The 14,051-nt window shown below is 43.5% G+C and overlaps 1 protein-coding gene across 1 annotated transcript in view; it reads left to right on the top strand.

Moving 5' to 3' along the window:
• LOC126091975 (caseinolytic peptidase B protein homolog) overlaps positions 1 to 14,051 on the top strand; it is an 81,936-nt gene that overhangs the window by 45,054 nt on the left and 22,831 nt on the right. The window contains exon 6 of the mRNA XM_049907334.1: positions 3,154 to 3,332. Coding sequence (XP_049763291.1) covers positions 3,154 to 3,332 — 179 coding nt within the window. The remainder of the gene's footprint in view (positions 1 to 3,153; positions 3,333 to 14,051) is intronic.

Raw genomic sequence — 14,051 nt, 5'->3', positions numbered from 1 at the left:
ATTTGGAGAAAGCTTACAACACCTGCTGGAGGACTGGTATCCTCCAAGCTGTCTACAAGTGGGGCATCCCTGGCTGCATGCCCCGTTTCCTTCACCAATTTTTTAAAGGCTTTTTTTTCCAAGGTATATGTAGATTCTGCCTTGTCAGACACCTTTCTCCAGATGAACAGTGTGCTTCAGGTCTCCATCATGAGCAGCATCCTCTTTGCTATTACCATTAATCCTATAATGGCCTGTCTCCAGCCGGGCATCTCTGGCTCTCTTTCCGTTGACAACTTGCCATCTATTGCAGTTCTCCATGGACCTGCCTCATTGAGCAACATCTTCAGCGATGTCTCAATCCTCTTTAGTCATGGAGCATCAACAATGGCTTTCGTTTTTCTACTAACAAAACCATTTGTATGAATTTCTGGTGGCGCAATTGGTTTCTCCCACCATCTTTAAATCTTTGATCTGTTGTGCTTCCATTTGTTGAAACTACAAAATTCCTGGGGCTCATGCTCAATAGGAAACTTTCTGGATACTCCCATGTGTCTTACCTAGCAGCAATCCTTCAATGTCCTATGTGTCGTCTGTCCTCAGTTATACTTCCTAGCGAGCAGATCAAACCACCCACCTCCATTTGTACCTGTCTCTTATGCATTCAGAACTTGACTGTAGGTATTTCATTTATGCATCAGCACATCCGTCCATGTTACACCGTCTCAATACTATCCACCATTTGACCACTGCTGCCTTGAGAGTCTGTATGCAGAAGCTGGCGAACTACTGCTGTCCTACTGCCGTGACTCTCTCCTCAGCAGATATGCATGCCATTTGTCTGCCATGCATGGCCACCCATCCTTTGCCTCCCTCTTCGATGACTTCTTCGATTGGGCACATCTCTCTTCTCTGTTCCCTTCTGGACTTCGCTTTTGGCTCTTGCTCCGGCAGCTTAACTTTTTGCCACCTGCCACTTTCCAGATTGGTGTGAACCCTTCACCACCTTAGCTTCATGCGGCGAGCCATGTTCACCTTGGCCTTCATTCACTTTTTGAGAACACTATTCCAGTCTCACTCTATCACCTTCAGTTTCACAGACTTCACACGGAACTTCACAATAATACCTTCTTGTACACTGATGGCTCTCGGATTGACTGTGGTGTTGGGTGTGCCTTCATCATTGGTACTGTCGCTTTTCGGTATCGGCTGCTGGAACACTGCTCAGTATTTACAGCTGAGCTCTTTGCCCTGTATCAGGCCATGCAGTACATAAGGCAACATAGGCTTTTCCATTGTGTCAACTGCTCCAACTCTCTCTGTGCCCATCAAAGCTTCTGTGTTCTGTACGCTGTATATCCCTTACTGCAACATGCCCAGGAAAGCTGTCACTTGCTCACTCTTGGGGAGCCACTGTGATGTTTATGTGGGTTCCTGGTTATGTAGGTCTGACAGGAAACAAGGCCGCTGATGCTGCTGCCAGAGCTGCAGCCCTTGTACCTCAGCCCGCTAGCTCTTACATTCCCTCTGATCATCTCTGTGTTGCTGTCTGTCAGCAGACGGTGTCACTTTGGTATGACCAGTGGTCCTCCCTTCATGGGAACAAGGTCCAGATTATTAAGCCTCTCCCAGCGGCTTGGAAACCACCTCTTGTTCCTCTTGCCATGTGGAGATCATTTTAGCTAGGGTGCTTATCAGGCAGTGTCTTTTTAGTCATCACCATCTGTTAAGTGGTCCTCCCCCATCACTTTGTGCTCATTGCCCTCAGCCTTTGACAGTCCATATTTCCTGACGGAATGCCCTTTTTCTTTTAACTGCTTATGTTCCCATTTGTATTTGCTGTCTGAGCTACAATGCGACAGCTGTTTCACTTTTTATCCATCGTAGCAATATGGCGAAGGACATTTAATCTCTAGTTCTTGACCTCCATTTCTCTATGGCATGTTTTATAGACCTTTCTCCACATCCATATTTTTAGCTGTCTTCTACAGTTCTGACACAGGCTCATATGACCCTAGTTATTTTTGCACCCTAAAACAAAACAAAACAAACAAGGTAAGTTTTTTGTAACTTACATAATGTATTTTTACCTGATTGTTCAAATGGCTGTTTTTTATTGGCGTATCTCCCTAAGAAAAGCATATGTCTTACATTCATAGTGAAAGAAACTAAGAGCTCCGTTTGTGTGTGCAGCTCTGTCACAGCTTCATTGGGATAGCTTTCAGATATAATAATAGCTACAGCTTATCTTACAGTAAATGAAATTTCAGTGTTTCATTGCAGGAAATGGGAGTATTAACTTCCAGAAAACGTTAAAATGTATATTTTGAGCTTACGGTACATAAGTAAGGTAAAGCTGCAATCAGGCCAAAGTTATATACTAGGCATGGTTCTATTGAAGTCATTGGAGATGAAGCACAAGCCCAGATTGTGTCAAGGATCAGAAAGGAAATCGATGATGCCCTTGTAAGGGAACCATCCCAGCATTTACCTGGAGCAATGTTGGGAAATCACAGAGAACCTAAATGTGGATGTCTGGACACAGGTTTTAACTGTCATCTTCTTGAACATGGGTCCAGTGTGTAGGAGATTCTACAGTTTAATAGCATATACCCCCAAACCAAAACACAATTTAGTTTGGTACCTGTGTTGGAATGACACTTAGCCACCAATCCACACATTAGAACTAGGAAGAAGAAAATAAACAGTTAATGCAATGACTTAAATCATCAAAGCAGGAGAATTTATAGGGTTGTAAACATTTATTGTATCTTTATTGATCTGCGTTACCAAGTTCTCAATATAATGGACAAAAATGGATAAAATGTCTACAGGCTGTCACAATGAGAAATATATGATTATCTGATGGACTAACATGTTAATTGATGACATACATGTAAAACACTCAAGAATATTTTTGTTGATTTCAGCTCACTGTCTTCATTGTGACTTTCTGTAGAATAATTTATCCATGAATCCTTTGTGTGCAGTTTTTCTGTGTAGTAGGAAAACAATAGTCATACCATTGTCAAGTACAACTGGGTGTACACCATGTGCAGTGGTGCAGACTTAAATATCTCCAGATCAGATTCATTCACGTATGACAAAAGTGTGTACATGTGTGTGGGGGTTCCAGGTGCAGACTTCTTAAATTTTGTACTATTGTCATTGCAGCTATTCGCCGGAAAGAGAATGGTTGGGCTGATGAAGAACATCCACTAGTGTTTCTCTTTCTTGGCTCCTCTGGAATTGGCAAAACTGAATTAGCCAAGCAGCTTGCAACATACCTGCATCGTGGGAAACCAGGAGGGTTTATTCGTCTAGATATGTCAGAGTATCAAGAAAAACATGAGGTTTGTACTTGCCCGAACATTTTGAAATCAAGCTGGTGCTTTTAGAAACTCATTTTCTCATACTGTTGATTTTACTTTTGGTTCTATAAAGTGTATGTATGCAGAACTAAAATAGTTTTTTTAACTAATTGTTATCCATAGAGAAGATTAACCTATAAAATAAATAGCACATTACCCCTGTTTTTTAAATGTATTATAAACTATAAATCTGATTTGAACAATGGGAAATCCAGTATGGAGTGGAACAATATAGTGAAAAGGAAAGTGGCTACTCACGATATAGGAGAGGTGCTGAGTCCCAGATAGGCACAACAAAAAGACTGTCATAAATAATAGCTTTCGGCCAGTAATGCCTTCGTCAGAATTAGACGCCAGACACACACCTACACACTCATGCAAACGCAACTCACAAGCTCATGACTGCAGTCTCAGGCAACTGAGGCTACACTGTGAGCAGCAGCACTGGTGCATGATGAGATTGGCTACTTGGCGGGGGTAAGGAGGAGGCTGGGGTTGGGAGGGGGAGGCGTAGTAGGGTAGGCATGGCAGGCAGACAGACAGACATGCTGTTGGGGAGTGCAGAGGGACAAGTTGGAAAAAAGAGGGTAGGCCAGCTATGTGCAGTCAGGAGGTTAGACGGAGGGAGCGGAGAGGTGGGGAGGGGAAGGGGAGGATAGTGGAAAAGGAGAGAAGTAAAAAGACTGTGTGCGATGGAGGAATGAGGGCTGCATAGTGCTGTAATGGGAACAGAGAAGAGGCTGGTTGGGAGAGGACAATGACTAATGAAGGTTGAGGCCAGGAGGGTTATGGGAATGTAGGATATATTGCAGGGAAAGTTCCCACCTGCATAGTTCAGAAAAGCTCATGTTGGTGGGAAGGATCCATATGGCACAGGCTGCGAAGCAGTCATTGAAATGAAGGATGTCATGTTTGGCAGTGTGCTCAGCAACAGGGTGGTCCTCTTGTTTCGTGGCCATGGTTTGTCGATGGTTGTTCATGCAGACAGACAGGTTGTTGGTTGTCATGCCCACATAGAATGCAGCACAGTGGTTGCATCTTAGCTTGTAGATCACATGACTGGTTTCACAGGTAGCCCTGCCTTTGATGGGGTAGGTGATGTTTGTGACCAGGCCAGAGTAGGTGGTGGTGGGACAACAGGTCTTGGATCTAGATCTATTACAGTGGTATGAGCCATGAGGTAAGTGGTTGGGAGCAGGGGTTGTGTAGGGATGGATGAGTATATTGTGTAGGTTTGGTGGACAGTGGATTACCACTGTGGGAGGGGTATGGCAAGTCTCCCCTGACCTGCCATTCTGGGTGACTTTCCCAAAATCTACCCATTTTCCTAGACCTCTCCAGTCCTTTTCCTTCTCCAGTCCTTCTTCCTTCCCATTCAACTCTTATGCCTGAAGAAAGAGCCACTGGCTCCAAAAGCGTGCCAGTCACAACAGTCTTTTATGTGTGTTCTGCTGCCACTTGTTGGTAGATTTTGTATCTACCCAATTAAATAATTTCATCAGTAATTTATTGTTTTAGTTATCATTTTCTGAGCATCTTGATCCTCACTTGATGTCAGTCGCCTCAGCGTCCACCCAGATGGGCTTTCAGCAAAGCTGATTAGGATGCCTTTACGTCTGCCATTGCCCTTAGCACCCCACCACATGAAGGTATAAGTGGGGCTGTTCAGAGAGCAACGACAGCCATTCTATCAGCAGCTGACTTAGCAATCTGCTATTTGTCAGGACTTTCCCATCAGGAGATGGTATCTTGGTGGTCCCCTGAAATCACTGTGGCCATTACAGATCGCAGACAGGTGCTAAAATGCCATTAGTGACATCTGTCGATGGAGCAACTCATCGTCTTTTAAATGGCTCTGTGCCTGGGTCTGCCACCTCATAAAATGTCAAGAGCTAAAATGCTGAGAACAGTATGTTGCTACTGTTGGATGGTGTAGCCTTCTGTCCCGGGTTTGAGCAAAGGTTCCGTGCCTCTGTGGACACCAGTCCATCACAGGTGTACCAGATATCTGTCTGAATGGTGTTGTCTACACTGCACTGACCCAGGCCTGGTCACTGAACATTTTGCTTTGCATTATGTTTGAGCCACGGAGCCTCTGTGCTTTATTGGTGAGAAACTGTAATTGTCCTGGTACTGAAACTGGGTAACCCCCCCCCCCCCCCCCCACCTCCCTCCTTGAGATGGACAGCTATCACCCAATTAGTCTCACTGGTGTTCTCTGGAAGCTGCTCGAAATTGTGGTGAGCTGGCAGCCTTTTCGATACACTGATTCCATGAACACGTTGCTGATTTACCAGCACATCCTGTAATTGTTTGATAAACTGATCCCAGGAACTGATCACTCTGCCCCATTAGAGCTCATGACTATGCTCCCTTCACCTTCACTTTGGGCTAATGTCTCTTTTTCACTTCCCCTCTAGAACAGTTCATCACTAACTGAGTTAGCATTGAAATGTACTGGCTTGGTAGGGTTACCCTGAATCTACCTTCAGTAAACAATCAATGACAGTCTTAAAAATACTGTATGTTCACAAATTAATAAAACTGGAAATATGCTAACCCTCCTGTATTGCATACCTATTTCACTCCTTACTATCTTTTCAAAAAATTTTGTGAAAGTGACCTGTGATGGAAAAGAGACTCATAAATCTGAGCAGGACTTGACTGCCTCTCAGTTTGGCTTTCATAAAGAATTATCCACAGAGGAAGCAATGAAAGACCTCACAAACAAGTCCTGGCAGAACTAAGCAAGAAAAATTACCCTATTGATTTATGCTGTGACCTTGCCAAGTCTTTGACCATTTGGATCACAAAATTGTACTTGAGAGACTAAAGTGTTACAATATTAATGGCATCTGTTTTACAAGGATGGAATCTTACCTCTATAGCAGAAACCAAAGGTCACACTCACAAACTTTAATAGTATGCTTGTGCCATCAGCAAACAACACAGTTTCTGAACCATTCTAAAAAGTCATTGGAAGTTCGTATCTGATATAAGTGAACTTTACATCAGATAAGACCAACAGCGGACTCATTACTAAACCTTGTGGATCTCTACATGTTACATTCATCCATTTTGAGGCGAGTCCATTTGTGGCAGAAAATGCGATCCCTCGCTCTTCAGGATGCCCGAGGCATAAGGCAGTCTCTTGGTGGTCGCCGGAAGTTGCTGAAGCAATTAAGGAGCGTCAGTGAGCTCTACAGCGGCATAAGCAGCACCCTCCCCTGGAGCACCTCATAGCCTTTAAATGGCTCTGTGCCCGTGTTCGCACCCTTATCAAACAATGGAAGGAGGAGTGTTGCGAGAGATAAGTCTGCACCATTGGGTGCCACACGGCACCTTCTCAAGTCTGGGCAAAGATCAGACGTCTTTTCAGGTACCAGGCCCCAACAGCTGCCCCCGGTGTTACCATAAATGGCGAGTTATGTATGGACGCAAACGCGATTGCCGAGCACTTTGCCGAGCACTTTGCTCGAGCCTCTGTGTCAGAGTATTACCTCCCAGCCTTTTGCACACTCAAACGGAGGCTGGAAGGGAACGTCCTCTCATTCACTACACGCTGCAGAGAATCCTGTAATGCCCCATTTACAGAGTGGGAGCTCCTCAGTGCTCTTGTACATTGCCCCGACACAGCTCCTGGGCCTCATCACATCCACAGCAGATGATTAAACATCTCTCATCTGACTACAAGCTACATCTTCTTGTCATCTTCAACCGGCTCTGGTGTGATAGCATCTTTCCATCGCAATGGCAGGAGAGCACCATCATTCCAGCACTCAAACCCGGTAAAAACCCGCTTGATGTGGATAGCTATCAGCCCATTAGCCTCACCAACGTTCTTTGTAAGCTGCTGGAACGTATGGTATGTCAGAAATTGGGTGCTGGTTTGCTGGCTTCATGTCAAGGCGGCTTCCGTCACGGTCGCTCTTCCACTGATAATCTTGCGTCCATCGAGTTTGCTTTCCAAACAGCCATTTCCAGGCGGCAACACCTGATTGCAGTCTTTTTTTACTTACGTAAAGCATACGACATGACTTGGCGACATCATATCCTTGCCACATTGTATGAATGGGGTCTCCGGGGATCACTCCCGATTTTTATCCAAAACTTCTTGTCTCACTGTACTTTCTGTGTCCAAGTTGGTGACTCCCAAAGTTCCATCTATATCCAGGAGAATGAAGTCCTGCAGGGCTATGTAGTGAGTGTCTGTATTTTTAGTGGCCATTAACGGTCTAGCAGCAGCCGTCAGGCTCTCACCTTCCCTGTATGCATACGACTTCTGCATTTCGTACTGCTGCTCCAGTACTGTTGTTGCTGAGCGGCGCCTCCAGGGAGCCATCCACAAGGTGCAGTCATGGGCTCTACCCCACGGCTTCCAGTTTTCAGCTGCAAAGTCGTGTGTCTTGCACTTCTGTCGGCGCCGTACCATTCATCCAGAACCCGCACTTCATCTTAATGATGATCCACTCACTGTAGTGGAGATATATCAATTCCTAGGACTGGTTTTCGACGCTCAATTGACTTGGCTCCCTCACCTTCGTCAGCTTAAGCAGAAGTGCTGGCAGCACCTCAGTGCCCTCCGTTGCGTAAGCAACACCAAGTGGGGTGCAGGTCACTGTACGCTGCAGCAGCTCTACAGAGTCCTTGTCCAATCCGGAATTGACTATGGGAGTGTGGTTTATGGCTCGGCAGCACCTCCAGCATTGCATTTACTCGACCCTGTGCACCACTGTGGAGTTCGATTAGCGACAGGAGCTTTTAGGACGAGTCTGGTGATCAGCATACTGTTGGAGACTGGTGACACTCCACTGCAGATCAGACGTGCGCAACTGCTCACCAGTTATGCAGCACACATTCAAAGTTCCCCTGAGCATCCGAATTACAGTCTCCTTTTCCCGCCCGCGGCAGTCCATCTCCCTCATCGGCGGCCCAGATCGGGGCCAACGATAGCGGTTCCCATGCGGTCCCTTTTCTCCAAACTGGAGTCCTTCCCTTTACCACCTCTACTTGTGGTCCATTCACGTACGCCTCCATGGTCTACGCCTCGGCTGAAGCTTTTTCTGGACCTTTTGCATGGCCCTGAGGACTCCGTTAACCCCGCCGCTCTCCACTGTCACTTCCTCTCGATTCTTGGCGTGTTCCGGGGCTCTGAAGTGGTTTGAGTCGACGGCTCAATGGCTGATGGTCCTGTAGGCTTCGCATATGTTCATGGAGGACATGTTGAGCAGCACTCCTTGCCAGTTGGCTACAGTGTTTCCACTGCAGACCTGGCGGCCATATCTCGTGCTCTTGAGCACTTCCGCTCATGCCCTGGCGAGTCATTTCTCCTGTCTACTGACACATTGTGCAGCCTACAAGCTATCGACCAGTGCTACCCTCGCCACCCTCTGGTAGTGTCCATTCAGGAGCCCATCTATGCCCTGGAACATTCCCACTGTTCCATTGTGTTTGTGTGGACCCCAGGACATGTCGGAATCCCCGGCAACAAACTCGCCGACAGGCTGGCCAAAAAGGCAATGTGGAAACCGCTTCTGGAGATAGGCCTCTCCGAAGCTGACCTGCATTCTGTCTTACACTGCAGGGTTTTCCAACTTTGGGAGACAGAATGGCATAGCAGCACGCACAACAAACTGCGTGTCATTAAGGAAACTATGAATGTGTGGAAGTCCTCCATGCATGCCTCTCGCAGGGAATCAGTTGTCCTCTGCCGGCTCCACAGTGTCCATACGTGGCTAATGCATGGTTACCTACTCCGTCGTGAGGACGCACCTCAGTGTTGCTGTAGCTCCCGAATGACAGTCGCCCACCTCTTGCTGGACTGCCCTTTCAACCGCTCTGCGGCAGGTTTTTAACTTTCCCAGTACCCTGCCTTCGGTGTTGGACCACAATGCCTCCACAGCAGCTTTAGTTTTACGTTTTATCCATGAGAGTGGGTTTTATTCTTCTATGTTGGTTTTAGCGCATGTCCTTTGTCCCTTCGTGTCCTCCACCCTAGTGCTTTTAGGGTGGAGGTTTTAATGTGTTGCAGAGTGGCTGGCTTCCCCTTTTTATTCTCATGGTTGGACAGCCACTGTAATCTGCTTTCATGTTTTACTCTCTTCTGTTTCTAGCATCTCTGTTGTTTTCTTGTCCTCTTTTGTTCCTTTTAGTGTTCATTGCCTTCCCTTCCTTCTTGTGGCTTTTCCTTTCTTTCCGTTTTGTGTTATATCTTTCGTCCGTTTTATTCTCACACTTGTGGCATTGTTTTATTAGGAACAAGGGACTGATGACCTCGTAGTTTGGTCCCTTCTCATGTCTTGAAACCAACCAACCAAACTGTTGTGTAATTCGATAGAATTTTATAGTTTTCTAAAGTGCATTTGCCTTTCAGTTGGTTATTGTGTAAAGTAGTAGGTTCGTGTGTAAGTTCATAGAGTTTTTCTTCAGCATGTTGGTATTCCAGTTACTGTGGATTTATTTATCTATTGTCATTTACACAATCCCAGTACAAGACACAAAAATAACTTCCACATAGACTTTGCCTCCTTCTTCAACATACCCATTGGATTTATCTGCTCTACATAAAGCAAGAGACAGGAAATCCAAATAATTCAAAAGTTACCTTATTAGCCATTCTTTTTACAAATTGAATATCCAGATTCAAGAATTGAAAAGTTATGTTGCTGCGTGGCAAACAGCAGTATTAAGTGTAAAGCTGTGTGCCAAGTACCAATGTATTGTTAACAGAGTTCTTTACTTACAAATGAAGATAACTATTTTCTTTGAGAGATACCAATATAACCAAGTAAATATTAAGCTGAAACAACACCTACTTAATATAACTCAGTAATCTGCAGCTTGTTTTGAAATAATTTCTTTCTGATTTTCTTGGTTAAATTTGGCAGACACAGGCATGAATAACATTAAGCACTACAGTGACATTTTGTTGGTATTCCAGTGTGCAGATGAAGTTCTATTATCTGCATGTCTTCTGCTGGTGTCTACCTTGACTCGGTCCACATCACTGGAGTTTCTTCTTTATAGAATCTGCAGAATGTGAATGAATGAGCACTACTAAGCTTATGTACATTTTATGTACATGTGGTTTTTGATGCTTATTACTGGTACACTGCTGTACACATCCCCAGTGTTTAGATTAATTTAGACCATTCTTTCTGTGTTTGGCAATTTTCATAAACATGAATATACTGTTCAGCTATAAAAGAGTGACTCTCGTGTCTCTTTTACCAACCAGCTTTATTTCATGGACAATCATCATTTCTATCTCCTTATTGCAGCAAAACGTTCAGAATATAAATGGATACTGTTTATGAGAGTTGCCAGATGCCGATAAATTTTTCACTGGTTAAATTACGCAGGTATTGTGTACTTTGAAATCACAAGATGCAACATGAATGAGAGTGGGTACTGATTTTCTGTTAGTTTGGAGGGGGAAAGGGGGGGGGGGGGGCAGCATGAGTAGGGTATAGGACATGAAGACATTCTTATGCTACTCCCAACATAGTACTTTGTCATCAGCATCAACTGACAGTTATGAATTACTCATTCTATTGAGTGTACCCTGTTTGTTAATTGCATGTTCCATAGATCATTTGAACAATTCTCTTACTAAAATGATGTGGAGTGAGTCAGTTTACAGGATACGTATACATGACGAGTGTTAACATTAATGAACATAAAATGTTTTTAGTTTTAGTCATGCAACTGTACGGAAAATCTAGGCTCTTTTTAACAGACTACCAGTTTTCATCCATGGGATAGGTGAAGTTGATCAGGAGAAATTATTTTAGGTTAGATTTAAAATTTGCTTTGTTATATGTCCAGCCTTTTATACTATTGGGTAAATGATCAAAACCTTTGTTCTTGCATATTGAACTTGTTTTTGAGACACTGATGGCTAAAAATATGGGAAATTAAAAAACACAGCACATTAAAATACCTTAATATTGTGTAGGAAAAGCTTTGGCATTCAAAACAGCTTCCAGTCATTTCAGAATGGATAAATACAGATCCTGTGTGGTGTTCAAGGGAATCTTATACCATTCTTCCTGTGAAATATTGCCAAGTTCAGGTAACAACAATGTAGATGTAGTCATCACCGTTCTCTTCAGATTAGACAGCAGATGCTCAATGATCTTGAGACCTGGTAACTGTGGTGTCCAGGGAGATGTGACAGTTTGTCCTCATGCTCACAACCCAGTCCTGGATGATGTGAGCTGTGTGAAGTGGGGTCCTGTCATCTTGGAAAATAGCATCACCATTTGAGAACAAACATTCCATGGTGGTACAGACCTGATCAGAAAAAATGATGACAAAATATTTACTAGTTATCCAATCTTGCAGAGTAACAACGGTCCCATGGAATACCATGATACGGCTGCCCAATCATCAGCCAGACCCCCAGCTTGTTTCACTATTCACAGCAAGTAGTTTGCTTCATAAGCTTGGAACAGTGTACATCAGATGTAAACTCGGCCACAGTTGGAAACAGTGTGAAACAAGACTCATCCACCCAAATGACTTTCTTCCACTGCTCCATATTCCAGGTTTTAAGGTCTTGGCACGAATTGCCCTATCACGGGCATTTGCATCACTGATCCATGGTTTCGGAATTCCAGATCGCCCTGCAATCCTCAGCTTATAGAGCTCCCTTTTTGTTGTTGTGGGACTGACCATTTTCGCAAGTACAACATTCATTTCTGTGGTGACTTTTACAGCTGTCATCATGTTATTTTTGATCACAATGTTCTTAAATGACTGCCTGTCATGAGTAGTCAAAACACACTTTCATCCACTTTGTGACTTAGTGGATGATGTTTTTCCACTTTACCGGTATAAATCTCTGATATGTTGCACCTAGAAACACGTACATCTCACCTACCTTAGTTATGGAAGCACCCACCATACAAGCACCAACAATTTGCCCAAGTTTGGCTTCAGTTAGCTGCGAGATTATGCACTCAGAACTACACCAAACAATGTTGAGAGTACGGCTGTCACTTGCTGTGTATTGAGGTCATTATGCAGGTGCCATTTGTAGTCAAATACAATAATGCAACTGTGGCATTGTCTATCATGTACATTTTGTGTAATGTTTCCATATTTTTGTTCAACCCCTGTATATGTATTGTGATGGTGCAGTTAAAATGCATAACTCCCTGTAAACTGACCTGTCCGTTTTTTGCCATCTGCTTCCCACCTCTGTTACATACAATGCACTTAGCTTTTCACTTTTATTAACTTGTGCAGAATATTCTAGCAGTAATCTGTGTCTTTCATATTACCCTCTCTTCCACCTTTAAGCTCTCAGGTTTTCAAATCTCATTTAGTGCTGTCTCCAACACTCACTCTTTCCTTCACATCCCGTCCGGTAAGTCTCACCTGACCTGGGGTTCTTGGTGACTCTTCCAACTCTACCCCTTTTCCTAAAGCTCTACAGTTCCTTTCCCTCCAGTTGCACAACTAAAACCTTTCTTTTAAAAAAAAAAAAAAAAAAAAAAATGTGTGTTCTCTGCTTGGTGAGTATATTTTTTTGTCTATCCAATTACGTTGTATTGTGAAAAACTGATTATTTTTGTTTTTATAACTCCTTGAAAAAATACCTACACGATGAACGTAGGTCAACACCACGTACTATTCTTGCTATTCAATTGTGCACAATTAGTACCTTCTTGTAGGTGATAAGTTACTCCAGAAAATTGTTCCATAAGACATCAGACAGTGGAAATATGCTGATTATCTCAGGAGGTTCATTCTTTTGTATCTAAGACTAAGTATTATGTGAAGAACAAAAGTACACTAGACTCTCGCTAATTCAGACATTCTTGGCACATGTGGGTGCCTGATTAGCGGAAGTAGCAGATTATTGAGTGTCTGAAATTTATTTTATTCGTTTATTTTGAAAACATAGGGGATATAGTCTACTGTACTTTGTTAAACTGAAGGACACAATTTTAAAACGTAGAGGATATACTTTATCAAATCCAAAAATACACTAATTTTCAAAGAAAACTTAGTCCTTGAGTGTATACAGCCGTATCACTCACTATGAAACATGTCCGTGATTTTTAACTCATGGTGTATACGACCTGGGACAACTGGGAGATCCGGGAAAAACCCAGGAATTTTTTCATCCGGTAGAAAACTCGGAAAAACCCTGGAATTTTTTAGAATTCCAGGAATTTTTCATTGTTTTAGTTTTCTGTTAAATTTTTGCAATTTTGACTGGTAAGAACTCATACTCTAACAAAGGATATTACTGTATCCCGCTACTGCAGTATAACACTTCAACAATAAAACATAAACAAGAGAAAAAATAAAAAATAACTAAATTGCAAAGGAAATGCACCATATACACAACACTCAGTGCTCATGCTAGCATGTGCCAACAGCAAAATGTGTCTAAGGCTTTAGGAAGACTATGCAGTGCTTCATAACAACAAATTGCCTCCAGTGAGTGTGAAGTCATAACTATTTACATTAGATTCATTTTAGCAGTTACGAGCGAGCGCATGTGCAGTTGAGTCACGTTTGAGTAGTAGATTCTCCCACTTCTGGCTACAGGAAAGTGGCTGTTGGCTGTGCAAGCAGTCGCAGCAAGCAGCTAGATGCTACCGGGAAAAGGGGATGCCAAGTTCATATTCTTGAGGGGAAGAAACCTTGTTTCACAAAGTGCTTAGCTGTCTGTCCGCATGAACG

Source organism: Schistocerca cancellata, chromosome 7 (assembly GCF_023864275.1).
Source record: "Schistocerca cancellata isolate TAMUIC-IGC-003103 chromosome 7, iqSchCanc2.1, whole genome shotgun sequence".
Lineage (NCBI taxonomy): Eukaryota > Metazoa > Arthropoda > Insecta > Orthoptera > Acrididae > Schistocerca > Schistocerca cancellata.
This window is presented reverse-complemented; position numbering and strand designations above follow the sequence as displayed.